This window comes from Saccostrea cucullata, unplaced genomic scaffold, assembly GCF_032062105.1.
Source record: "Saccostrea cucullata isolate Sc308-1 unplaced genomic scaffold, CSIRO_AGI_Scuc_v1 ctg101, whole genome shotgun sequence".
In the NCBI taxonomy this organism is placed as follows: domain Eukaryota; kingdom Metazoa; phylum Mollusca; class Bivalvia; order Ostreida; family Ostreidae; genus Saccostrea; species Saccostrea cuccullata.
This window is the reverse complement of record NW_026939309.1, coordinates 4,474-32,178: the sequence shown is the minus strand read 5'-3', so window position 1 is coordinate 32,178 and position 27,705 is coordinate 4,474. Positions and strand designations below refer to the sequence as shown.

General features: G+C 31.3%; 2 protein-coding genes across 2 annotated transcripts; one reads left to right on the top strand and one right to left on the bottom strand.

Moving 5' to 3' along the window:
- The first annotated feature begins 5,727 nt into the window (after positions 1-5,727).
- Positions 5,728-17,304, top strand: LOC134252767 (polypeptide N-acetylgalactosaminyltransferase 5-like). The gene is made up of 11 exons (XM_062735280.1): positions 5,728-6,092; positions 8,760-8,913; positions 9,171-9,337; positions 9,669-9,833; positions 10,385-10,598; positions 10,946-11,063; positions 11,236-11,430; positions 12,450-12,578; positions 12,829-12,927; positions 16,496-16,624; positions 17,055-17,304. The coding sequence occupies exons 1-11, from the start codon at positions 5,753-5,755 to the stop codon at positions 17,190-17,192; spliced, it is 1,848 nt and encodes a 615-aa protein (XP_062591264.1). The 5' UTR covers positions 5,728-5,752; the 3' UTR covers positions 17,193-17,304.
- Positions 14,808-16,417, bottom strand: LOC134252771 (uncharacterized). Its single transcript, XM_062735285.1, has 2 exons — positions 15,889-16,417; positions 14,808-15,393 (listed from the first exon to the last, which is right to left on the bottom strand). The coding sequence occupies exons 1-2, from the start codon at positions 16,128-16,130 to the stop codon at positions 15,159-15,161; spliced, it is 477 nt and encodes a 158-aa protein (XP_062591269.1). The 5' UTR covers positions 16,131-16,417; the 3' UTR covers positions 14,808-15,158.
- Positions 17,305-27,705: the final 10,401 nt, after the last annotated feature.

Below are 27,705 nucleotides of genomic sequence, written 5' to 3'. Positions count from 1 at the left end.
TGTGTAAAAGTTCATAATGATATAAGAGTATAATGTTACATATTGTCAAAAAGACAATTTATCACACATTACTGTGAATAACGTGGAATTACTCCTCTTAAGGTCAGACGAGACGTTCCTCAAAATCTGTTTTGTATATCTTCGTAATGTGTGAAATTTCAATAACATTCTGATTTCTAAACCAGTTTCTAAACGTTTTTAAAAAATCCAAACACTTAAACATTTGAAATTGGAAAATTATTTTTCTTCACAAAAGTATTATATAAGAAAAACTACCCCTGGTATCTTGCAGAAATGCCCGGTAAGGTACCTCAAATTTTTGTGAGTAAACATGTTTAAGTAGCAATACTTCAATGACAAACTCTTGGAAAATTTTATATATTATTAAGGAGCGTCTCGTCTGTCCTTAACACGGGAAAACAGATTGAAAGGATGAATGACACAATCACACGAAACATGTGTTTGGTTGACGAACTAAAACGACGGCAAACTGAAAAGACAGCTCGTCGCCCCACACAGAGTTAGCTTTTTGATCAGTGTTGGGAAATTTCGCATCATAAAAGGAATTAATTTTACGATCTTTCGGTAACTCCAGTATGTTTTATATAGGAAAATTAGTAGCTAATAAAAAATTAAAATATAGAACAGTGTATGTTTTATACATCAAACGAGTTCTATAAGACGCTAAATTCCTTAAAAAAAATCACAAGTGCAACTACTTAGGTGTCGATGTCGTCAGTATGCGACAGAAAAAAACATTATTTATAAAGAAATTTAATTGGAATTTCTTTACAAAATAAAAAATATATTGATTATGGCATTTTGCCGATAATTTGCAATATATTTTTTTCAATGAACAATGCTTTCCTCTTATGTTAGAAGAATAACTATTTATTTTATACGTCTCTCCATTACTATAATGCTCAAAACGAGTGTTTTAGAAAAAAGAAAACCTCATTTAGATATGTTTTATCCAAGGACTGAAAAACTAAGGATATTTCTGACACAATGAATAGTCAAGTGTTTAATTTTATATCACGTTGGATAAAATATTGAAAAATTAGAAGGCATTCAGGAGTGAAAAAGATCTGTCAGGGATGAGAAAGAACCTCCATTTTCCAGCAATTAAAGCTAATATTCAGCCTTCTTTTTTCTGTAAATGTTAGTTAACTAGGCCTATGGCTCTTTTCTCGTAACACACAGTGTAAGATAGTGGAGGATACTGTCAAATTCATTTAAAATATATTTGTTAATAATCTAATTCAGAATTCTTTTTTGTAAAAAAAAAAAATCAATGATTTATTGGAACAGTATTATAAATCGTTTGCATCCTTCTGAGACAACTCTTGAATAAAAATCTTGATAAAAGATAGAGTGTCTTTCCTCATCTATAATCCTCTGCATTATTCCAACATAGCGATGGTTAAAAACTACCCCCTGGAAGTAAGATTACAAACATATTTTCTTTTTACAAATTAATATTTTGCCTACTTCGTGTACTTCAGGTAATTAATTTGCCATAATTACAAGAAAGACAGCTGTTACAGAAATCGTTAATTATACAGATGTTATTTTTATCTGTTTACCTTCGTTCGTCTATAGCAGTTGTAAATCAGATTTTTCTTTACATTTAACTACTTAACTACTACTACTAACTAACCAAGTAGGTTGTCAAAATTTGTATTGTCGATGCAATGGATAAGCATAGAAGTAATGAGGGTTTTTTTTTACGAATACTATAATATTTTTGTAAAATCAGAATTGAAGGGGATTTAACGTTGTACATTTGTAAAAATGTTTATATTAAAAATGTTTAAATACTAGAACTTGAATTATTTCATGCTTTTATGTAATAAAAAGTGTAACACAATTGGAACATACCTTACATATAAACAAACTATTATGAATAAACAATATATTAACTTTTAATATACGTTGTGTTATAAAGGTGGTAAATTGTGTTGCATTGTTAGAATGATGGGTCTTTTTGCAGGAACTTTAGAGCAATGTCCTTGCAAAGAGTTGCTTTTTGGCAAAAATAAACTTAAGGAGGGAAAACTAGAAGTATCGCCTTCAAAATTTTAATCTGTTTAGTTTTATTGTTTTAAAGTGTGCAATGTCGGGTCATTCGTGCTATTTGTGTGATCCGAGAGTATGAAATAAAATGAAAACTAATGAATTAAAACATTCTTAAATCAGCACTTGAATTAACTATAGAATTATCCTTAATATCATTTTCGTATTGGTACAATTAACATTGCTTTTTTAGTTAAACCGATGATTTAACTATCCTATAAATAATATTTTCTTAAACAAAAGAAGGAATAATAAAATTAAATGAATCAATGATTTTATGAAAAAATTCCTTTAGGTAATAATGATCAAACATTGCCATCTTTCTTGAATGTTAATATATATCAGTATAAATTAAAAATAGGATAAAGGAGACGATTTATTTTAGTTAAAAAATTATATAATTAAAATCATATTGTCATGTCTGTATATGGAGACCAAGAGTAGTTTTTGGAAGATCTGTAACATAGAAATTAAGATATGCCTTGAATTCGGTCGTTATGCAGGTACCTCTATACTTCTATAGAATACCCTGATTGATTTCTGTCTTAAATAGGCGTGAGGTCTATTGACCTACTGCACGATGACATTCGATATATTTCTTATCATTGCACTGCACCGTATTATTCTACCGCTGTTGGTTTTTTATGTTTTAGCTGTGTTCTACAGGTATGTGATCCTTCATTTTATTATAAATTTTAAAGAAAGGTTAGATACTTAAACATTAAGATGTTAAAACCATAGTTTTAGGAATACTGTGACGTGTATTCAATTTCGAATTTTCTGCTCATGAATTTAAATGCATGTTGTGGCTAAAATATATTTCAAATTGAAAATATACTAAAATTACTGAGGTATTTGGTCAGCTCTAGAGTCGCGAAGTAAACAGTTGATCCTTACGTCGAGAGTTCAAATCCCACTGTGGGACGAAGAGACCAGAACTTCGAATTATACTGTATAAATCATTTTGGAGCAGAACAAACTTTGACCTCTAAAACCTCAGAGGCGGGATCAGGTACCATGAAGGACTAAGCTTTCCCTGGTCATCGAATGCAACCGTAATAATATCCTTGTCTTAAGGAACTAACAAAAGAATCTATAGAGGTTTTGAAATCCTTTTTTGCTCTGTTCTCCATTTTATTTAAGATTTTATTTATCATTTGAAGAAAATGTCTTCCTAAGCAGTGTGATGGGGGGAGGGGGGTTGGTGGGGGTGGGTGGGCCATAATTAACGGAAAACACTGCAAAATAATATAATATAAAATAAGGGGGTATAGCAAGTGAAATCAATAAGATGATATTTATAATGGCATTATTAGTTTGCTCAGATCTTGGCACCTGTGGGTTAGGATGGGCTGCAACAGATGTTTCTTTTATATCCTTAATTAATCAATCTTTGAAGACGATTTAAGTTTTATGTACATGTAACAAACAATCGTTTTCATAGTGAATACATACCTTAAATAATCAATCTTAGAAGACGATTTAATTCTTATGTACATGTAACATGCAGTCTTGTCAATAGTGAACAGTTTTATAGAGGTAGGTCTGCATAATATTTTTGTTTGTAAATACTAGTATGAAGAAAATGGTATTACAAACCGAACAAGAAAGTTAAAATTAGGAAAGTTGACTTAAATTGCCTTTTGTTTTTCTTTTTTCATATGTATTGAAAGTAAAATTAATTATCAATATATATCTTTTTCTGTTCGTTTGGAGGATTGAATGCCTATCAAATTATTAAATAATCCGTGTTTTACAAGCTTTTTAATGAAAAACTTTACTGTTTTTTGTTCTTTTTGTTTTTAACTGTTTTAATTTTTTTATTTATGAAATACCCCGGTATTTTTAAAAGAGTAATTATAAAGAACAGATCATATATTTATTGCTTTAAAGCTCTTGAAAATAATGAATTATGTGTTTAAATATATATAAGAGAAAATGTTAATTTGCATAGTTATTTCTCTTTTTTTTCAATTAAAAAATCTGAAAAATGTAACAATTTTTCAAAAATTGTATATATTAAAAGAAATGTCAATACGGATGGAATCTGAACACTATAGAATGTCAACAGGATTCTTAATTATCTTAAGATTTGATGTTAGGATCAGTTTTAGCAAAAATGTTAAAAATACATATAGAAATGGTTCGTACCATGTGTCTTTCATCGACGAAACATATTAATCGCAGTCTATACAGAGTGTTCGAAATATGAAGAGCAATATTGACGAAGAGTGTGATCTCAAACTAAAGGCTTGGTTGATAAATATTCCTCAATTGTTGTTGTATGATAATTCTAGTTTAATCGTATTATATTGATAGATGTATTAGGTTTTCGCTTCGCACACCACAGACAAAACCACACAATAGCATATGCGATGATTTGTCATGATTGAGTTGTCTACACAAGCTGTTGCTAGTACCAATGTTTAATTTTCACCCATATCTCCGTGAAATCTTTGATCATCAAATAGATGTTAAACAACCATTTTATGAATGCTCATATTACACGTTAAGAGGAAATTTATTGATGCAAGTGTTTGTATAAGTAAGGGTTGTTCGCCCACCCAACTCTGCGTGAAAACCAAAGCACATCATTTACTAATTTGTCATTAAAAATGAAAATGAAAAAATATATTCATTTTAATGAAGCAGTATGTGTACATATACCTCAATGAAAAGGAAAAAGAAAATTTCTATTTTTAACAATTTTAACACGTTGGAAACGGAAGACCTTAATAATAAGAAACAGAGTAAAAACAATATGTTCCCCAACTTCGTACATAAATATGTATCCTATATAACCATAAGTAGGAAAAATATTCTAAAGGAAAAAGTGTTAAGTAAAGAATACTAATATTGGTATGATTTTCATATTTTTATTTGGGTAGTTTTCTTTTTTAAAGGAAACAAAGTTAGATAAAGGAATAAACTCTGCATAATCAAACAAATTCTTTGACACTTTATTCCAAATACGTGGGTTCAGCAATGTACACCATTCCTTAAGCGTATATTCTTATTGAAATATTTAGTAATTTATTCATTTAATGCCCTTGCATTTAGTTTTTATTTTTTGAATTGATTGAATTTTTAGCGAATCATTTAAACAAAACATATCTTTGGATGAATAATCGTATTTAAAACTCAGAATATTGGTCAATGTAGTGAAGTAACAATCCTTGTTGAGAATGTTAAAGTACATCATGCCGTATTATTTAACCCAATGTTATTGTTTTGTTTTTTAAGATGATGTTAACATTCTAGACAATTATGTTAACATGTTACTTAAATGTGTCGACAAAGAAAATTTTACGTTAACATACATCAAAGTTTTTTGAAATAAAATCCTCTTTAAAAGGATATATACTTACTAGATTTGTCAATTTAAGTGCACAATGCCATTTAATTACTGGTTAGCCAACATATATAACTCATTTTTACATGCCTGATAATTATGTCTCTCTGGTATGTGTCTGATGCAGGCTATCATTATTGATACTTGCCTTTTTCTGATTATTGTACGTTGTATTCATAAATGCACTATTCTTGCCTAGATAGCACCGAGAAAACCTTGTGCTCTGGATTAATCGGATTACTCATCTTTTAACTGGTTGAATATTCATGATACAATTTTTTAATTATTTTATAGATTACTTTACTGACATTCCTAAAATAAAGCATGAATCAAAGATTACTCTGTATTATGACAACATTTGGAGTTATGTGGATACTGACAATAATGCTGATTTTACGGGGTTTGCAAGAACATTTCCAGCTTCAGTCCATCAGAGATAGTGAGTTATTCAAATTCAGAAAAGAGTGGAAGATTAACATCGTAAGAAGAGAGCCCAAGCAGGAAAAAGTAGAAATGACAAACAATGATAAGAAAGAGACTGTTACATCCCATCAATCGAAAACTGACGACAAAGAGGAACACAAAGGATTTATAACCCGGGAGATCCACGGGATTTTTACAGCTACTATTCCACTGAATCAGAGATATAATTTATCAGCTCCAGGTACTATTCAAGCTATCGATGTTATAAACATTATTATTATTTCCTCTCCTAGGTATAGGATTAGTTGACACTTGAGAAAACATCGTATAAACTGAATGTTGTTTTAGAGCTTCTAAAAAAAACATTAAAAAACATGTAGCCCTTTTCACAAAAAAAAAATCTTACCATTAACCTTCATTGAAAAAAGAGTCTCACGCTTGATATATCGTATCGACTAAAGATTTGATATAACCTTTGTTATTTGACAGTACATCGTCAATATATATAAATGTCAAGTTGAAGGCAACAGCAAGTGTTTTATTCCATTCACTTTTAAGATTTTAATACATTCTGCCAATAACGAGGCGAATTTGATACCCATAGGAATTCCAATATATTGTGAAGACCTGGTTTCCACATAGATATTGTTATTCAGAAACTCAAGCATTTTTCATATCATTTACAGAGTACTTGTGTGTACAATCATAATGTTTTTAACAAAATAATTTTGCAGATGACCAATGACAAGCTTAAGGAAAGTAAATTTACGAGTTCCATTGTTATTAAAAAGCAGCTGTCAATGATGTCAAAAAGCCTGGACTAAAATTTTTTGCAACGAATGATTGTATTCAAATTTGACAAGTCATCAGTTTTTACGTCGTTGATTTTAGATTAACTTTGTGATTTCAAATTTTCCAAAGGTTCCTTGAAATTTTTAAGTATCCATATATGCTTAAAACCACTTCTTAAATATATATTGTTGCACAGTTCTTCAATATATATTGGTGCACAGTACTCCTGAAGTTTCTCCTTCACTAATTTTAATATTTAAGTGAGGAGAATATAAAGAGGTTTGGTAGAACATTTACTAAAACCCCCTTATCTTTGCTTGTAAGGATTTTTGTGAAGTTTCCGAATCCTATATACCGGGATGGAAATGGTAATTAAATTTCATTTTGATTGTTTGGAAAATTAAAAAAATATTCAAAACAGACAGAATTTCCTCCTTAGAATCTCAAAATCTTATTTAAATTTCCAAAAATGTCTGGTTCTGAAAGAAAACTGACATTTTATTTCAACTGAATGGAGTCTGTACACTGAAAGAAAAACCTAGTGAATTTAACTAGTGTGCCTCGTAAAGTGTTGGTCGTGAGTAGTAAACTTTCATTTTACTGGTTAAGATAGTGAGTTGTGGAGCGGGGGTCGTATAGATACTTAGATACCTAGTGAAAGTTACTTATATCAATTCTAAATTTACTAATCTTATCTAGTAAATATACCAATATCTGGTAAAACTACTTTTAAGGTAGTGATTGTATGGACAGTATATTTACTAGTTTTCTTCGTGACTTTAACTAGATATTTTTTTACAATGTACCACCTACAAGTAAAAGTTATCTACCCTGATCTTCTAGATGGCTATATACTACCGGTGTTGTAGAGTAGGATTTTCCCCATAGCCAGCTTTCCCCCCGGAAATCGTACTCTAGAGTAGGATTTCCCCCCGAGTGGAAATCTCACTCCAGAGCCAAATTTCCCCCCTCTTTCTATCTCAGATTAGTCAATTTTCCGGGGGGGATTCTACTCTAGAGTCAGTTTTCCGGATTTTAGGGGGGAAAAGCCTACTCTACAAGACCGGTTTTGTAGAGTAGGATTACCCCATTAGCCAGCTTTCCCCCCGGAAATCGTACTCTAGAGTAGGATTTCCCCCAGAGGGGAAATATCACACCAGACCCAAATTTTCCCCTCTTTCTTTCTCAGAGTAGAATTCCCCCCTGGTTATAGAGTCAAAACAATCCAAAACCGCAATCATTTTTGTGAAAAAAAGATAAACGACAAACTGATTTTTAAAAGGTAAATGAGTGGGTTTTTTTTTACTTATGTTGTAAGGCAAATCATGGAATCTCAATCAAAATATTAAGCTTTCAAATGAAATATAAATATTCTCAAAATATAATGAAACAAACAAAAATGGATGTATAGATTGGTATATATTTTTGGACTTACTTTGATTGTAAATGATTACAATAATAAACTTTCTAAATTATTGGAAAATTGTAAATAGACTATCATGTTCAAATTTACACCTTTCTGTAACCATACTTATTAATCTATACAATTTTTTTTTATCACATTAAATCTCCTTAAATCCCATTTTTGTGAAACTTTTAATGAAAAATTTAACTTACATTTTTACATATTAAAATAGGACTTAAATTGTAATCTTCAAGGTTTGTTTGTATCATCTGTCCTTAAATTATATTTCTTTGGGGGGAAAATTGACTCTGGGGGAAATCGCACTCTATAACTTCTATACAGAGTAGGATTTTACCCCGGAAAATTGACTCTGGTGTGGTATTTCCGCAGGTGAAATTCTACTCTAGAGCCAGTTTTCCTGGGGGAAATCCTACTCTAAAGTCAGGTTGATAGTCTACTTTAGAACCAGTTTTTCCAGAGGGGGGGGGGAGATTTTAGGGGGGAAAGCCTACTCTACATGACCGGTAATTTATCATATAGAAATATATTTCTTTTCTAAAAAATAAAAGGATGAAACTTACAGCTGTATACCTTTATTCATTTTTAATGTGTTGGCTGGAGATTTTTTAATCATTTTATCTTTTGCACCAGTCCCACCCATGTGATAAAATCAAATACTCTTGTCCTTTAAAATGAGCAATTTATTTAAAGGTCAATTTGGTAAAGGAATGTCGGTTAATAAGGCGTTGCTTACAGACAGGGAGCGACAGATGTATGAAGAAGGATACAAAAAGAACGGATTTAACCAGTTTGTCAGCGATCAGATACCTCTAGATAGATACGTGGGAGATGTGAAAAATAAAGAGTAATCTATATATCAAACACCCCAGATCTAAAAAATTAAAACATTTGTTTAGTAGATTCATAGAACCATCTAAGTAAATCAACATGTTATGTATTAAAATATTTTCAATATACTGACATATTCCATTGTTTTAGTCATACGACAATCACACTATTATAACAATAAAAACACGAATTGAAAAGCCTACAACTCATTCATTCTTAAGCATGTTAAGTAGAAAAATACTCGTATCCAAATTTGAAACATTCTCTCCACAGATGCAAAAAGAAAATCTACAGAAAAGACCTACCAACAGCATCCGTGGTGATAATTTTCTATAACGAGGCTTGGAGCGTCCTGTGGCGGACGGTACATAGCATATGGAACAACTCACCAGCCCATCTTCTGAAGAAAGTAATATTGGTAGATGACGCTTCGGTCCACGGTAACAGCATCGTCAAGTTTTTAGTTTTATATTATTTGATGATTCTTATTTTCAGTGAAATTTCTACGGATTTTTTTTCTCGACCAAGGCAAGACCTAGGAGCAAAGAACGGATGTAACTTGTCGAAGGGGATGATTACTTTTTCATGGCATCCGATCCCCCGTCACTAAAATTTTGTATTGATTCATTAAACTTAATTTCCGTTTGTTAATTTCAAAATTTACCGCTCTTGAACGCTAGCTTTTCTGACTAGGACAATTAAAGTAAAACTTTTTTTTTTCATTTCTCTATAAAAAATTATTTACATTAAATGATTTTCAATTATTTTTAGAACATCTGGGTAAGAAGCTTGAAGAGGAGGTAGCTAAATACCCGAATGTGAAGCTGGTCCGTGCTAAGAATCGTACGGGATTGATTCAGGCCAGGAATCTGGGCTTCAGTCAAGTTCAAACAGACGTGGCCATATTTCTGGATTCCCATTGTGAGTGTGCTGAAGGTAGAGTAGAAATGAAGTCATTATCACGTCATTTATGTAAAATCATGTAATTAATGCAAAAATTAATTTTCTTCAAAAATATAATGATTTAAATAGGTTTATTCTACAATTTTAAAGGAAGATTGTTTTGTCTATGACCAATAAATGGATTTTGTAATAAGTTTTGTTATCAAATTTAAAGAAACATTTTGTCAGGAATCTTGTTTTTTTTTTTCTTTCAAATCTTTAACTGACTGTCAAACATATTTGTAATTGTGTGAGGACATTTTAATACTTTCAGATTGAAATTTGGACGTTTATTTTGCATTGAAACATTATCAGCAAAGGTTCTTTTTCGTTGCCGTTCTTTGATTGAAAAAGTGTGCACTGCATATATATGAAATAGTATATACCTATTATAAGATTTAATCTTCCTTATTAATTTTCCTTTGCTGATAGAATTTACTTTTTAAAACGAGAAGTTATGAAATATTCGAAAATCGAATATACGTAAAAAAAAAAAAAAAAAAACTGAAAAAAACAAACTACGGTTTCTAATCTGTTGTATATAGGATGGCTAGAACCTCTGTTAGAGAGAATAGCAGACGACTATAGAAATGTGCCTGTCCCACTGACAGACGTAATAGACTGTGACACCTTTGAGTACAGAGGGTCCAATTTGGAGTATATGTCTATAGGAGGCTTCAATTTCGATCTCACCTACTCATGGCGAACAGTTCCAGAGAGGGAACAGAAAAGGCGCGGATCTTTGACTGCTCCAATCAGGTTAAGTAAATTCAACCAAGAATGTCAAAAAAATCATTTTTATATCTTTGGAATGAAAGATAATACAAGAAATCTTCTTTACATTGGTTTGATTCATGCTGTTTTTGTCACAACCCCTGGGGTTAGAGGGCGAAGTTTAACATGACAATACTTACAGAAAATCTTTTTAAAAATTTTTCTTAAGAATAGTATAATGATCAGTCATTTCAAAATTGAAGCATTATCAGGTAGTGTCGATTCATTTTGTTTAACCTTTGTGGTAATTGGATAGAAAACTACAATTATAATTTCACAACACTAATGAATAGATACATTGGAAAACGTGATAATCCTGTTCCCTATTTCAGAACTCCTACTCATCTTGGCTGCTGCTTTGCCATCAGCAGGCGATTTTTCAATGAACTGGGACGATATGACCCCGAACTGAAAATATGGGGTGGCGAAAATATGGAACTCTCTTTTAAAGTATATTTTGGCCATTACTTTGAGATTTTGTCCATTATTATCTAATTAATTACATACAAAAGTAAGCGTTGTCATGGTTTAGCTACATGAATTCCTGAATGTAGAACGAAAGCAATATACAGAAAGTAGAAATTATTATACAATGTTAACTACATCCGTTTTCCTTATTCAGACATGGATGTGTGGTGGTAAAATGGAGATAATCCCCTGTTCCCAGTTAGGCCACTTATATCGCTTTGTGATGCCGTATTCCTGGGGTAAAGACGGTTATGGTAACATGATTAGGAATGCTCTTAGGGTGGCAGAGGTCTGGATGGACAATTACAAGAGAATCTACCATGATCGCATCTTTTACACCCAAAGCAATGTGAGAACAATTAAACCAATTTTCTTTTCTCTTGGTCTTTTTTATCAAAATGCACAAACACTTGTTTTTCTATGAATCTACTAATAGATATCTTTATTTTGCATGACCAAAAATATATACTGTATTTGCAACGTCTGGTTTCGAGATATATGAATAACCTCAAATAGAAATAGATCTAGGGGGCAAGGGGCAAACAGACAATTTTTTTAAAGCATAATTCATATTTAATTTTCGAAAAAGTAATTCATTACTTAAAATTATAAGCATCTTCAAATACTTATATGTTGTTTTCTTATAATAGAAAACGTTCATCTCTCTTTTTTGCCCTTTCATCACCTAGACAACATATCTAGTTGGAGAAATCTGTTCTCTGTCTTTCTGTAGGAGATCAAAGGAAATTAAAGATGCTGTTCATGATCGGTGAAATGTATTAATTGATTGATTGTATGTTGGTTAACGTCCCTTTCGAGATTATTTTACTCATATGGAGACACCACCCCTTGTCGGTGGAGAGCTCCAAATTTTGTCCTATACTCGATCGGCACTTACGACCATTGAGCAGTAAGGGTCCTTTTCGTACTAGAACCTACTGCAACAAGGGACCTCGGTTTTTATGGTCTCATGCGAAGAACCAGTCTCCACTTCCCACGAAGAGAATCGAGTGTTTATAATGAGAAAGAACCATGATATAATTTGCAATCTAGACAATAGTAAGAGTAATCTAAGATTTTATTCAGCTTAAAATTTCTTTGTAAATTGTAATTTCTCTTAACCTTTACATAAAAAAAGTGCTTTGGAAGGTAGAAGCATATTCAAAGAATATTTTTAGGTCAAACTGAACATAAAAAGAAGGATAACTGTAATAAGCTTTAGATCCCTAGTGTTGCTGGAATTGTGGATTTTATTACACCACTGTGATGTACCTTTCTGTATTCAGTGAATTTACTTAGATTTTCAAGACGGCTGACTTAATTATTTTTGGATTCTGAGACTTTATTGTTATGACTGTCTGGTTACAGGTTAATATAGGAGACGTATCAGAGAGGAAGGCCATTCGGGAGACACTACAATGTAAATCGTTTGACTGGTACATTAAATACGTGTATCCAGAGTTGTATGTTCCATACGGGTGTAAAGCCACTGGTCAGGTAACACGTGACATTGAAAACAATACAGAAAACATGATGAAAAGTGAACTTCCACAATGTCAAGAAAAGCGAGAAAAATATTCCTATTTTCCTAAATAAGTCAAAATCTGTATAATTTGGGAAAAATACAATGTAATTCCATTTATTTTTAATATATACAGATAAATACTGATGTAAACATGAAATTACGTCATTAATGGGTTATGATTTACGAACAAACGATGACGTCAAATTACGAATTTTTGTTTAGATAAAGATTAACAATATGTGTATAGACTCCTACACCAGTGGAAACTTCTTTGGCAAACCCGTTTCTGTCAAAGGATGTGTTCCTGTAGGAATGTCGCAGGTATTTCAAAGAATACTATAAAAAAATATAGATAAAAACATTTTTATTTCTTCAACAGATTTTATTTTTAACAAATGATATAACTACTTGTTTTCAATCCTTGTAATTTAAATATGGTTTATATATTGTATCCCAACTTAAGGTAAGGTTTGCGTCTCCCTCCAACTTTTATTTTTTTTAATATGCACACATGCCATATATCAATTTATTCAGGGAGATTAGCTTCATCATTTAATATGATTTTCAAAGATATTGCCCGTCCCATTTTTTTAGTAAAAGACGCCAAATTTAACGTATTTCATATTTCACCTCGAATATTATTTTCATTGAAAAAATTGATTTATTTTATTAATTATCAAACTTTTATAATTAAAATGACCTGAATTAGTATAATTCATGCTTCTATTATTTAAACTATTAATTTTCCGTTATCAAAAATGTGAAAAATTGGGTAAAAAAGAAGATTTTTCAATTTTCCTTGATAAAGTGAAACCGTTGCCATGGCAACAAAAATATAAAAATCAACGTTTTACATATCTACCGATTCCATCAAATTCCATGAAGTTATTAATTTGATCATTTTAAATAATTTGAACCAAAAAAATATGTATGTCCCCAATATTATTTCCATGGAAACAGGGGCTATATTATGGGTTCGGAACACAACAATCAGGTTTTTTCTACACTTATAAAGACAACATTGATATCACCTTGTCATGGTGAATGTTAAAGACTAAATGTATTTTTGATATTGTTTTTAAGCAAAACTTGGCCAAAAATATTCAAAATAAAACTCCTCCTGTGCTACAAGATGGTCTAAAAATTTATTCCATGGAAGAAATCTAGTATTTATGGCAATCTTTACATCTGAATATTCTGATGAAATTGTCCATGAATTATACTGCAACACCTTTAGAAGTACATGTATATGTTTATAAACATACTTCAGAACATGTTGCAACTAACCCAATTAAAAGCCTCTGAATTTGACCTCATGCTGATTTAGTTATTCCAACATGTAGTAATTTCTAGACATCTTCGTAGCAAAATATCTTTATTCAGTTATGTCTCGTGACTATCATTATACATGTATGCCATCTTTTGAGTGAAATGTTGTAAGCATTGCATCCACGAAGCTGCTGTTTTTATAATTAAATGATTTCTTTACTTCGAAGAGTAGAAATGCTATCTTGAAAGTAATGTTTGTTTGCCCTCTCTTGACTCTGGGTAAAATTATTGGGTCGGTAGGTGAGAAAATCTTCAACAACATTTCTTTACGGGGAATAAGAGGAATAAAAAGAAAAAATACGGCCCTGCATTGAAAAAAAAATTTCAGTCTGGTCATTTTAGTCAGTCGGTCTGGAGAGGCCGACAACCAAACATATCTTAAAGATGGCCTATTTGTACACTTCATGGACATTAGCTCAATCATTGGATTAGGTAGTCTGAGAATCTAAATTGAAATATCAGACAGAACAAAATAAAGATGAATTCTAAGTGACATCAATTCATACTTTAATGAGTTTACAGAGTACTTCTGATTTCAGAGAAAAGGCAAATTCTGCAAAATGACATAACACTGCCATAAATATTTGTCAAGAACAGGGAAAAAGAAACAATGTTACAGTGATAGATATATCTCCTTGATATCCATGAAATAATAATTTAAATATAAATTTTTTTTCTCCTTTTTAAAATCAAAATACAGAAAAAAATTAAAAGATTATAAATTAAAACAATTTTAAAATAAACTACATGTATTTGTGAAAGATTTTAGTTTTAGTTGATTACTAAACTGGTCTTATCATTCCTACTAAATTAACAACCTTTCAATTTCCTAGTGTCATATTTTAAACTGTTAAATGTTCACTGCAGCTTTATTTACAAATCTCATCAGTTTTCAGAAATACTTATTTGAGCATATTAGGTCCTGGTAAGAACAAAATTTAATGAATAAAAATATTAAATTTAATTGTTCATGTATTAATTTCCTTGCAATTTTACAAAATAACCCTTTTAAGAAACTTGTTACTTGTAAGTGTAGACAAAAGCAACCTTCAATTAATACCTTAATGTATACATTTATTTTACTGAAAACAAATTCAAAGATGGACAAACAGAGCATGCACTGCAATCATCACATACACATATTTTCTAAATATATTGAAAACAGCATGTATATACTACCAGGTAGATAGGATGCTGTTAAACATTAAATTTTTTTCTATAATCTATAGACATATAAAAAATATGCATTGGGTACAACAAATCATCATTTCTTTTCCAAATCTCCATTGACTTTGCCATGTCTGGTTCAACATCTTAGCTTGATCCATCCAACTTTCTTTAATATTCTTGAGCTGATATGGGATGACCTCTACTTTGATTGATGGCACAAATCTTTTAAGGAAACACTGAAGTACTTTTTTTTTGTTCTTATCTATTCCAATTAATGACCCAATTGATCTGAAATCATATGTGTTCATTTTTACAATAACATTTAAGGAATTGCATTTTTGGAATTGCATAAGGAATTGGACTGAATTTCATTCACTCAATGAAATGAAATTTCCAATATAATCAATGCAGAATCAATATGAAATTATTGTACAATTTATACATGTAGATTGAATTAGTGAAATGCAAATGCTTGATCAAGAAAATTAATGTTCTTGTCATGCACAATTTGTATTAATTAAAAAATGAGATATTAATTAAAATCAAACCTCATTTAAAAGGTAACTTGAACAATTGAATACCTGTTCCAATAATGTTACAAATATTAGGCCTAAAAAGCAAGGATTTTTTTCATAATTTCTTGAATGAATGCATTTTTATTTTTTGGCAATGTTGGGATATTAGTCACATCCTGACATCCTTGTACCGTTTATTCATCGCTTTTAAATCCGTAGTCAGTAGATCATTCATAACTTTCAGTAAAATGAATAGTTAAATAATTACCTGATGAAAATACTATCAACAATCAAACTGTCAACATCATCATTGGACATGGTCAAATGCACCGTGACTTTTCTTCCCTGTTCGGACTGCATAAAGCATAATACTTTACAGGATACTCTCAGGTCTTTTCTTTTTTCCTTCCCATTCTCACTTAAAATTTTAGTGTAGTGGTGAAGCGAGAAACACACAACAGCACAATGCGTCGATAACTTCTGATCGGAATAGCCTACAACTTGCCACATTCCGTATCGAAAATAAACAAGTCCTCCTTTATTGGTTCATCCACATGCATCACGCTAATCTCAAAGGCTTTTAAGATTCCTATGCTTTGATTTGTTATAAGACTTTCTCCTTAAAACGTCCTTTGTTTTTAGTCCTAACAATAAGTGACAACAAGCATCAAGTATGACAGAGGAAATTCGTTACCGAGATGCTTAGCATCGCTGGTTTAAAGTCGCCTGTTTCAAACGCTTTGGTGATTCGCAAGAGTTATCTCCCTGTTAACGCAAACCTTACCTTAAAATTGAAAAAAAAGTTGCTTTTTCTGGATGTTAAATTATTGCAATGTTCAATAAATATGAAACATGAAAAATTTGCTATTCATCAGCATTGGACATTGACACGTGAGAACACCATTAGAAGAGACGAGGGTTGTCTGGTGTATAATGGTATAAACAGTGTATTAGTAGGACCATGTACAACGCTCAGCAAATATCTACAATGGGAATACACACGGGTACTGTTTCTTCTAGAGTTCTGATTTGGTTAAATTCCGTATCATTAATCTTGTGAGAAAACGTCTAACACAGAGGAAATTTTGAAACTGAAAAGGTCCGTGTAACAAGTATAATTTTATTTTTGAAAATGTCTAGAGGATAACGATTTTAACATTTTTAATTCACATTCAAATTTCAAAATACGAAATCAGTTTTTTTTTGTTTTGTTTTGTTTTTTTTTTTTTGTTTTGTTTTTTTTTTTTTGTTTTTGTTTTTGTTTTTGTTTTTTTTTTGTTTGTTTTGTTTTTTGAGATCTAGATATTTGAACTAATGCTTGTATATTAAAATTCTAAACCTGTTAACTTTCAAAAAATTTAAAATTGTTAAGTGTTACACTGGCTGATGGCACCTATCAATATTATCGAATTTTAATATTTATATTTTTTTCAGGAAAATTTTATTAAAAGTTATATCAATAATGCATGCATGGAACTAGACAAAAACAATGGAATAGTTGTGGTACGCAATTGCTCACAAAGTCCGCTTCAGAAATGGACCTGGGAAAGAAGAACTATTAAATTGAGTTGATTCTCATGTGCAATTAATCATAAGTAATAATCAAGTTTTCATTATGTTCATATTTATACATTTCTTTTGTAGAATGATGTTTGAAGATTTGTACCATTATCTCCAATTTTTTTATTGAAATGAATAAAACATCTGAACTTTTCAAAGTATCATTGTGGCAATTGCTAAAGCCATGTCACAAGAATGCACATTGGTTTGAAAATAAGATCGATGCATATAAAAGATTTTTTTTTTATAGATTCAGATTGTATATATATACAAAATAGGAATAAGGAACCAACATCAGTCTAAATTGACATTGGATTAACCAACAATGCTGCATACAAAAAATCTCACTAGTGCAAGAATTAATAAATACACCTGTCATACATGAAGCTGTCATGATCGTGACTGTACTTATTGGGAAAACGCGAAAAGACGGTTTTGTTTCTGTCATAATAAGTTGTCGATCTAACAAATATAAATGTCCTATTAAAGCAATATGAGCTGCAACTTTAATGTCAGAATTTTTTGCTTCAAAATTGTAAATAACTATTTCAATGAGAGAAAAAAAAATAACGTTAATAAACTTCTGTCGTTTATATTTGGGATAGAAACTGTTTGTAAGCTTCGTTTGAATCAAAATTAGATTATTGTTGTCCTGTACAATAATTATTTCTTATGTAAATCTGTATATTGGATTGTATATAGAAGTCTTTCTTCAGCTTTATTTTAGTTTAATTGATCATAAAGGTTTAAGTTACATACAAATTATCATTTTAACACATTTTGACGGCAAAATAAAATTATCAAAAATGCAGCTCATATTGCTTTAAGCAAACTTCTATTGAATAAATAGATTTCCTATCTATATTTTGTGATTTTATATTGGCTTTATCCACCGAGTTGAAATGGTGTATATATATTCGCAAGGCTTGCCGAGCGAATATACACCATTCCAACGAGTTGGATAAAGCCAATATTAAATAGATGTTCTATTTATCTCATACGACTTTCGTTTTATCAAAACTATGAGACTTCCCCTGCAAAACTACATGAATGATTGCTAATTCAAATATTGATGGCGTATAACTTGATGACGTAGCACCGTTGATGTTGACATGCCTCGAAAGAAAGTAGATCGTGTTCAAAATTTAGAATTTTAGTTATTTGTGTCTTTTGTAAACATTATGTGACAATTGCTTGAGCTTTACATCAAACCAACTTCTGTCTGAAAGTTGTAAGGACCATGGGATCGCGAAAATTAACTCTTTGAACGGTGGCAGTACAAAACGTGCTAGGCTAGGCCTACTTGTCGATTCATTCAATGTTGATAGCTTTTGTCTCTCTATCGGGCCGCATCCCCGTGTGGTCATTTTCCACTACACAGGCTTTTCCACTGCTCGTTATATTACCTATTTCTGTCGGGATGCTGACATTTATGAACAATGGCATTAATTTGGGTTCACACGGAAGTCGACACAATGGTCTAAATAAATCAGGGTCTACATTATCTTGCATTCTGAATGCACTTAAGATTTAATCTGCAGACGAGTATGTCGAGGCAACATTCTGTAGCACCCTATTAACTGTTCATTCTGAGTGTCTTACCAGTGAACTATTGTGTTTGGTGGTATTTGTGTCTGTTTGTCCAGGATATAGGATGGAAACATTGAGCAGCATATACCAGGTTTTATCTTCTTAATAAACTATTCTCACGAAAACCCAGTGTCGTTCTATCTTCCAGTCAGAAACTCTTTCTCCTACATGCATAACATTATCTTTTATTATCTTTATTCAGAAGGTGACATGTCTGGAGGACTTATTTATACTATATTTGAGGTGACGTCATTCATTTCAGTCTTTGACCTGAAATTTCTTAGTTTTCATTTATAGATTTGTATTGACTATCTCTCAAGACATACTATATAGTAACTGCGTGTAATAAACAGTTTGGTTCGTTGGTTGCTTGCAAATTACTTCCCTTTGGAGATTATTTCTTTTGAGAAAAGTTTCTCATGTTGTGATGCAACAAGAAGCCTGAAATTCAGATCACTACTCAATCAGAAGTGCAGGTTCACCGAATTAATTATTATTATTATTTTTTGATTGAACAGTGAATACTAAGTAGATAATGAAATATACCACTTTGTAGGTAAATAAACTGACGTACCATAAATTCTGTGGTTGTTGATAAATATTTCTTTCACAGTTACCTGTCGTTCTTAATCACATCAGGGAGTATCCACCAGATATACAAAGCAAAAGACGCGTCATATATTTTATAAGAAAATTCTGTTGTTGGTGTGGTAGGAATAAGTTGTTGAATTTCTTATTTTCTATAATGTACTTATAATATAATTTGATTAGTAAATAGTAATAAGACAAAACTCGGGATCAGCAGCCGTGACAAAGAGGTGGCTCTCATAGCAGGGTTTCAATCTGAAAAATATTCAAAAACAAGCCGAAGACACTTGGAAAAGAAATTTCTTCAACTTTTACAGCCTATGGTACAAGTACTTTGAATATCCAAAAATGTTATTCAAGGTAAAACCATATATTGATGGAAGGGTTGGGTGAGCGAATTTTCACGTGTTGTATGGAGGGCGTGACGTCATGATTCACAATGATGCCCGCTAATGAATTAAGGGTGACTAAAAACCCCACAAACCCGTTCAAATGTCATTTACGTGATCAAGTTTTGATAAACCGGTGACATACATTGTATAGTTTCTATAAAATCAATTAATAATTATTCAAATGCATATACAGCTTATATACAGTTCCTTCCGGTTAGAACAGCTCGTAGTAATATTGAGTTGGTAAATATTTATCAGGCTGTTTCTGAATAAACAATTCATCTGACAAGTAAAAGGACTAATAATTGAAGCGGTGACAAATAATAGAATAAAAATAACAAAAATAAAGTATATATGATAATATAAGCAAAGCATAACATTTAATGTCATCTGAGCTAGCAGAGAGATACTTAGGAATTGATCACCTTGCTCGACATTTATCTGTCTGTCTTTCCGTCTATATCTTGACAAGTGTTTATGGTGGGGATTTGATATTTGTTAGAAAGAATGATACTGTAAAATACCATTGGCATCTTTTTTGTACCTCTGTTGTCAAATTAATGGTTATTTGGGGATATTGTCTTATGAAATGTTTTGATGCAAATTACAATGTATATCCCTTGTTTTGCGATCTTTCTCTTGAAAAGTTTTTTTAAAGACTCGAAACATTTTTATATGGATTTTTGAGTTTGAATACTGTTTTTTATCTCCATATATTTCATACATTTAAAAAAAATATAAATTTTAATGTACTGTTGTTTTTGCTTTACATAGAAACAATGCATCAAAAAATGTTCTGTCACAACCGTTTCGTTGGATATTTTACATGAAAAAGATGATAATGGTAAACTAACAAGCAAGCTCTATGATAAACGTGATGAAGTTAACTTTAATTTTCTATCGTCAACTTTCCTTACTTAAGCAGCAATATACCTTCATCACCTTGTTTGCTCTGCCCCTGTTTTGTATTGTTTTATTGACTTTTGATCTTGAATACTGTTCGTTATCTCCATATTTTTCATACACGTTATTATCTAAATGCATATCAGGTATACAGCTTATATGCAGTTCCTTCCGGTTAGAACAGTTCATAGTAATATGGAGTTGGTAAATATTTATCAGGGTATTTCTGAATTAACAATTTGCCTGACAAGATGCAAGACAAACGATTAAAGCGATGACAAATAACAGAACAAGAATAACAAAAACAAAGTATATATGATAATAAAAGCAAAACATAAATGATGTCGCCTGCAAGCAGAGCCATACTATGTAAACACTCTGCTTAGTCCTTCTGTCAGTCCGTCTGGCCGCCTTCCACACCTTATATCTTGAGAACCGTTAATGGTAGGAATTTGATATTTGGTAATGCTAGACAGAATGATACCGTAAAATATCATAGGAACCTAATCCTACCTCTGCTGTCAAATTATTTTTAATATTTTGGGGGATATTCTTTTATGAAATGTTTTGATGCAAATTATATTCATAGTTCTGCAATCTTTCTCTTGAAAAGTTGCTCAAAAACTCGAAGTTTTTAATGGATTTTTGAGCTTGTATAATGTTCTTCATCTCCATATACTCGTATTTTATTATTTAAAAAGATAACCTTTAATGTACTGTGGTTTTTGGTTTACATAGAAACATGCAATGCATCAAAACATTTTTTTTTTGTTTTACATAGAAATAATGTATCAAAACAAAAGATTACTTTGATCTTACGAGGAGAAAATCTTTGAAATATTTATTGGTGATCGTTGCGGGGTCAGTAGCTGTGTCTGCATACATAGCTTGCAATCAAATACATATATTTATGACATTCCTATAAGATTCTGAATTGTAGCCAAGATTTTACTTCCCCGTATTTATGTAGAAACAACCTCTAGATAATATAAAATATACCAATCAGAGGAGGGAGTAAAATTTTTGATTTAAATTTTATATAATGTACTGTTAATTATCTGTTTTGAAAGCCATTTTGCCAAATTACTTTAAAAATGAGATTTATTTATGATAATATATAAATATCAAAGAATAAAACGGCTTATTCAAAGAATTTAAAGAAAATTCAATTTGACTTCAAAATATTTTTTCGATAGATATATTGGTGCATGTTTCTATAGAAAATAACCTGCGCTAACATCTGAAAACAAAGGTTTAGAAATGCACTGAAATACTTTTAAGGGAAATTTGGTAAAACAGCAATAATTCAATTAAATGTTGCCAATAAGGACTTAATTCAGCAGCTGTTCTAACAAACTTGTCTTTTTTTCATTCAACCTTCAGAAAATAACATCATTGCTTATTTCTGGAAATCATTAAGTCATGTTTACTTTTCTTCATCAAAGAAATAAAGGCTTTTCTGTTTAAGATACAATTTATGATCGCCAAATCAGCCATAAATCAGATTTTCTTACAGGAACACGAGGTTGTATTCAGAGTTAGCACCTTGGGGAAAGTAGTAAAACCTGAAAATATATACTTTATCTACATATTCCATCCTAGCAGAGAACCTGCAGAACACCATTTTTACGAGATCTTTCCTGTGATGGTAATTGACAGCGTAATTAGCTCTGTGAAACCCTCTGACGGTCAGACTCAAGAGTTAACGTCACATGGCTCTGTGCTGGGTGTAAATAATGTAACTAATCATTTTTCTAATAGTGTATAGATAGCCAAAACAAAAACAAGCCAGTTTAAATATATATGAACAGTTTGCACAGTATTTGAAAATTAACAAAGACATGCGTATCATTATTTCTATATAATAATACATCTTTATCTGTTTCCTATACTTAAGTGTTATTTTTCTCTTGTAAAAATATGCTGTAAGTGTCTGAATCTCTAAAACATCGCAATTTTCACTCTCTGAGTTTACAACAATCACGCGATCCATTGATACAGATTCAAGATTCTTATTTACATAATGCAGATATTTTTAACTGCCAAAGCTAATAAATACATCCCTTTTCATACCATTTTAAAATTTTATTTAAAAAATCTTAAATTCTTGAAAGACGAGAAAAGATTCCCCCAAAGAAGATAAGTATTGTGGTTTGCTGGAAAAAGATCAGGCCTTTCAAGTTTAGCTTCAATAATTTAATAAAAAAGAAAACAGTTCTTGTTTTATTCACCATGTCAAACAATGGTGTCATTTATTACAATATATTGTCATGGATAAACGGAAACAAGAGAGTTTTACAGACAGAAAACACATAAAATCATAAAATCTTCTGCTACGATCGCTTTTCTGATTTACATTAACTTAAAGTTGTGGAATATAAAAATGTTTGAATGTAAAGATAAAGGAAGTGTTCAGTTTCATAAATCCAGTAAACCCATTGAATCACGAGATTTGGATCAGGTGCCTAGGAGGAGTAAGCATCCCTTTTTTACCAGTGACATCTACCGTGAGACCTGTATATTGATCAGGTAGACAGAGTACTCCCAATCATATTTAGAATAAAGTAAAAACCTAATAAAATGTATGAAAAAGAAAAATACAAACCAATTTTATTGTTACAGTAGTACAATTTGTATGAATTTTTTCCTTCACAGCATTAGAAATTAAGGTGATGAGTAAAGATTTGGGCTTTCGTGAATATTTACGCACCAGGCATCTTTGTTAGATTTTTTTGTTTGGTGCATTAAGGACAGATGATACAAGAAAAAATTTTCTATGAATGAGACTTAATATCATGTTAACGGTTTAGAAAAGTTGATAATTCTTAGATAATTCTTAGATTTTTTTTTCTCTCAGACAGTCAGTAAAGGTTTACAGATGAAAACAAATTTCAGATTATGCTGGCTTGGTGCTAAAAGTGTAATATAAAGTTTAGAAAAATATACCAAGCCAGGTGAATTTTATCGGGAAAAGCAAAATGGTAAAAATCAGCCTATATAATTTTTCCGATTTTTTATCATAATGTTTTTCCTTATAAAATTCACCTGGCTTGGAATATTTTTTAAAGTTTATATTACACTTTTAGCACCAAGCTAGCTTATTCTGAAATTTGTTTTCATCTGTAAACTTTTACTGAGTGTGATTTGTCCATATCTGTTATTTTATTGAAGTATTATTAATATTGTCAAAGTCCTAGGAGAACAAATTCTAGGAATCATAAACTTTTCTAAACCTTTGACATGATATTAAGTCTCCTCCAAAGAAATGTGTTTGTATCATCTGTCTTTAAGTCAATCTCAAAAATTCTCCACTAATATTGAGATGTCACCACTTGCCGGTGGAGGGCTGCAAATTTATACTTATCCTCAGCACTGAAGGGTCATTGGGCAGCGAAGGATCTTTTTCGTGGCACACCTAATGCGACACTGAACGGTCACCTTTTTTCTAATAAAATGATTTACCCTCTGTATTACATGTGTAGAATCTGTACGGTGTAAGGAAAGGAATAAAAAGTTTAATAGAATGTTTAATGTTATTGTTAGCCAAGTTTTTACTGAAAATCCTCCGAGTTGAGGTAAATTTGCATAATTAACCTCTTTATGTCTTCAGAATATTATCTATGAGATAACGTAGCTTGTACAACATATGGTACTCCTTCTGAGATATAGATTTTCTATAACACAATCATTTTCCTCTGGATTGAATGCCTATCTTTGAATCATTAGATTGTTTAGATAGAGGATGATGATTTTCCTTGACACATCTTGATCATCTAAAAATAAAGTTGGCTAAAATATTACATCTATGTTATCTTTAACCTTATGTATGCTTTTTGCATCAGTCCATTATGAAGTTGACTGTGACAAAAGCCAAACGCCTTCTTACAATGGTTAACCAGTGGACTGGCTGAATTGTTTGGGTGTTTCTTGTTTTCTATGGATATTTGTTTGTCTATTGTATATGAAAGGATTTTTTTTAAATTAATAAACTCTAAATAATACTAGCAGTATTTGTGTACTTTTTCTTTCTCTGCTGTTCTTTTTTAAGAAAAGAGTAAAGAATAAGGCTTCGAGAAATATTTACTGGAACCCACTTAATTCGTGTTAGAAATCCAGTTAAGTATTATGACCAATTATGTCTCTGAGAGTTTTTCTTTTAAGTAGAGGAACTTTGAATATAAGTTGGATTTACGCTGTAGAGAATTAGATCACAGTTCATCTTAAATACAATTAAAGATGAATTTAATGCAGTAGAAGTTATTTTTTCTGGTTAATGAACATACAAATTTCTTGTTAAGATCTCATTATCAAATACTGCTACCTACAGCCAGTAATTAGTTCAAAATTCTGTACTCAAGATGCACTGCATGACTCAGCAGCTTTGATGAGTTTTAAAGACGCTATTGTTTATGCTTTCTCCCGACACCAAGTGAACAACCGATGATTGAACATCAAAACAAATAGGATGAGTTGTAACAATTACTGTCTCTATACAAATTTAGGTTGCTAGCGACTGGATTGAAAGTTTACTCTCTTTTTTCTTTTTAATTTAACACTCCTCCATGGCACCTGGGGTCTCCATATGAGTGAAAAATTCTCAAGAGGGACGTTAAACAATATGCAAACAACCTCTATGATACTTGATCCCACCTCTGATCTTTTGGGGGTTCATGATTGTTCCGCTCCTATTTTGTTTTGTTTTTTGGACTTTTGAGCTTGAATACTGTTCGCTATCTCCATATATTTTATTTAATTCTTGTATAACCAAATTTGTTAAGGTGTGATGGACCAAATTTGTTAAGGTGTGATGGAGGACTGAACCTCACATCTATTAAGAGTATTTTTGAGATGTCAAAATTACTGTTCCTATATAAACGTTATTTTACTACTGACTGTATTGAAAATTGTACTCTCCTTTTCTCTTTTTTTCTTTTAATGTGCAATGCTTGTATAACCGAATATATTAAATGAATTATAGCAATCATATTCAAACGTCCAATTTAAAACATGCAATATATTAGCAGAGCAAACACATAACTCTGAAGAATGTTCATGTGTCATGGAGGACCAAACATAAAGAAAAAGTGGATTTTAAGTATTCTGATGACTACACTTTTTAATAAAAAATAGTCTCAATTCATATAAGCATATTTCCGATTAAGATTTTGAAATTAAGCGACTTTCTTGCTATGGTTCATTTTCTGTAAAAACGCCATCCATGGTAAACTTAGAGGCCTTATTCGTGTAAAACGCGGGAGCAATTTAATATATTTACCAGAAAAGATTTTTTAATCTTGAACGGAAAGCAGATATAAATCTCAAAGCCCATCTTATCTTTAGTTTAGGCGTGTGTTCAAAGGATAACAATTAATTTATTTTTAAGGAAGCATTTAATTAGTTTACAAAGCATGTTAGTTTAGTATATTTGCAACAACCATATGGTTTGCGAAATGATTAAATTGTTGATATTATTGCATTCTCTAATAATCAGCAACCTGTTTCGAAGAATACGTTTTGTCTATTGAATCAATAGGGAAACATAAGTCCAATATGCAGGTTATGATGCTATGTTGCTACGTTTATCATGAAGGATATGGAGATAACGAACAGTATTCAATATCAAAGTCCATTAAACAATACAAAATAGGAGCAGAGCAAACACGGACCTCCAAAACATCAGAAGTGGGATCAGGTGCCATGGAGGAGTGAACATCCCCTGCCGACCCGTCACACATAAAGTTTTATTGTTAGTTGTCATCTATGATTTTCTTTAAGTAAATCATCCGAATATGAAGCATATTTCAGAATTTGTTGAGTCTATTACTGTGAGGTTATTGACATATACTAAATTATGGGAGAAAAATAAATATTGTATATAGTAAAACTAATCGATATCTATACATCTAAACGTCGAATCATAGGCAATAGCTGTAGACTTTTTTCTTTCTGATGCAGTAGTTTTTAAATAAATTCTCCTTTGTAAAAAAAAAAAAAATCGAAAACACCTTTGCCTATTATGGCGCACAATTAGAAAACATCAATTCCAAATGATTACATACAAACTGACAATGAGAAACTCAAGATTTTCTTATCGTAAACATCGGAGTAATTAATAGCCATTCTCTGTAACCACTTAAACTTCATTGCCACGCATGGTCACCGATTTTGATGAAACTTCACCCAAGCTTAGTACTTGACACCAGAAACAAATATCAAACAAAATTTCGTTGCTAAGTGTCTCGGTTGCTATGGCAACAGCCGGAAAAGTTTGAAAAATCGAGATTTTCAGCCACTTTAAATCTTGACTGTGGCTTAATAAAAACTAGAAAAAGCAAACAAACCATTCTCACAAAAACATGACACATTGATGTCACTTATACTGTAAAGAAACTGTTTAGAATATATCTCTAAGTAAGTGGTAACCAAGGGTACATTCGGAATACATTTAAAATGCTGAAATATGCTGAAAAACACTCCGTATTCACTAATGGTAGGTGTTACGTGCTCAAACTCAATCAACGACTTAAGAAAAACAATGAAAATGTTTGACCTTAAGTATATAAGTTTAAGCAATATTATTCTATAAATAACTTTTATGGTTGCCATGGTAACACAGTGTAACCATGCAAAACCAGTAACTAAGATTGGGTTAATGCTACTCTCTTGAGGAAAAACATGAAAATTCAAGACTGGCAAATATGCATCCTTAGGACCTTACAACACCAAAACCATAAGAAAAATTGGGTATAATTGCTACTATGCAGTGTTACCATGGAAACAAAGTACCAGTGCTTAAAAGTGAATTATTTTTCACTGCATTAAGAATTAAATTGCCATTTAATCAAGAAACAAATTAAAGGACTCGGCTTGAATAGAACTAATCTGTTAGAACTGAAGTTGAATATCATATATTGATAAAATTTGATGAATAAAACAACACTGTTGCTATGGTTACCAAGAGGGGAATATGTTCGATTTTGTGAACTTTATATTAATATTTAACCCTGTGTGCCAACTTCTTGCATCCACTTAAAGATTGGACGATAGTCAAA

Bases quoted from the DNA above. Each gene is read 5' to 3' on its own strand.
- LOC134252767 (XM_062735280.1), top strand. From the start codon at position 5,753: ATGAATCAAAGATTACTCTGTATTATGACAACATTTGGAGTTATGTGG. The intron at 6,093-8,759 runs GTACTATTCAAG...ATTTATTTAAAG, and splicing joins ATATAATTTATCAGCTCCAG to GTCAATTTGGTAAAGGAATG. The intron at 16,625-17,054 runs GTACTGTTTCTT...TATTTTTTTCAG, and splicing joins TACAATGGGAATACACACGG to GAAAATTTTATTAAAAGTTA.
- LOC134252771 (XM_062735285.1), bottom strand. From the start codon at position 16,130: ATGTGGCAAGTTGTAGGCTATTCCGATCAGAAGTTATCGACGCATTGT. The intron at 15,394-15,888 runs GTAATTATTTAA...ATATGATTTCAG, and splicing joins GTTGATAGTATTTTCATCAG to ATCAATTGGGTCATTAATTG.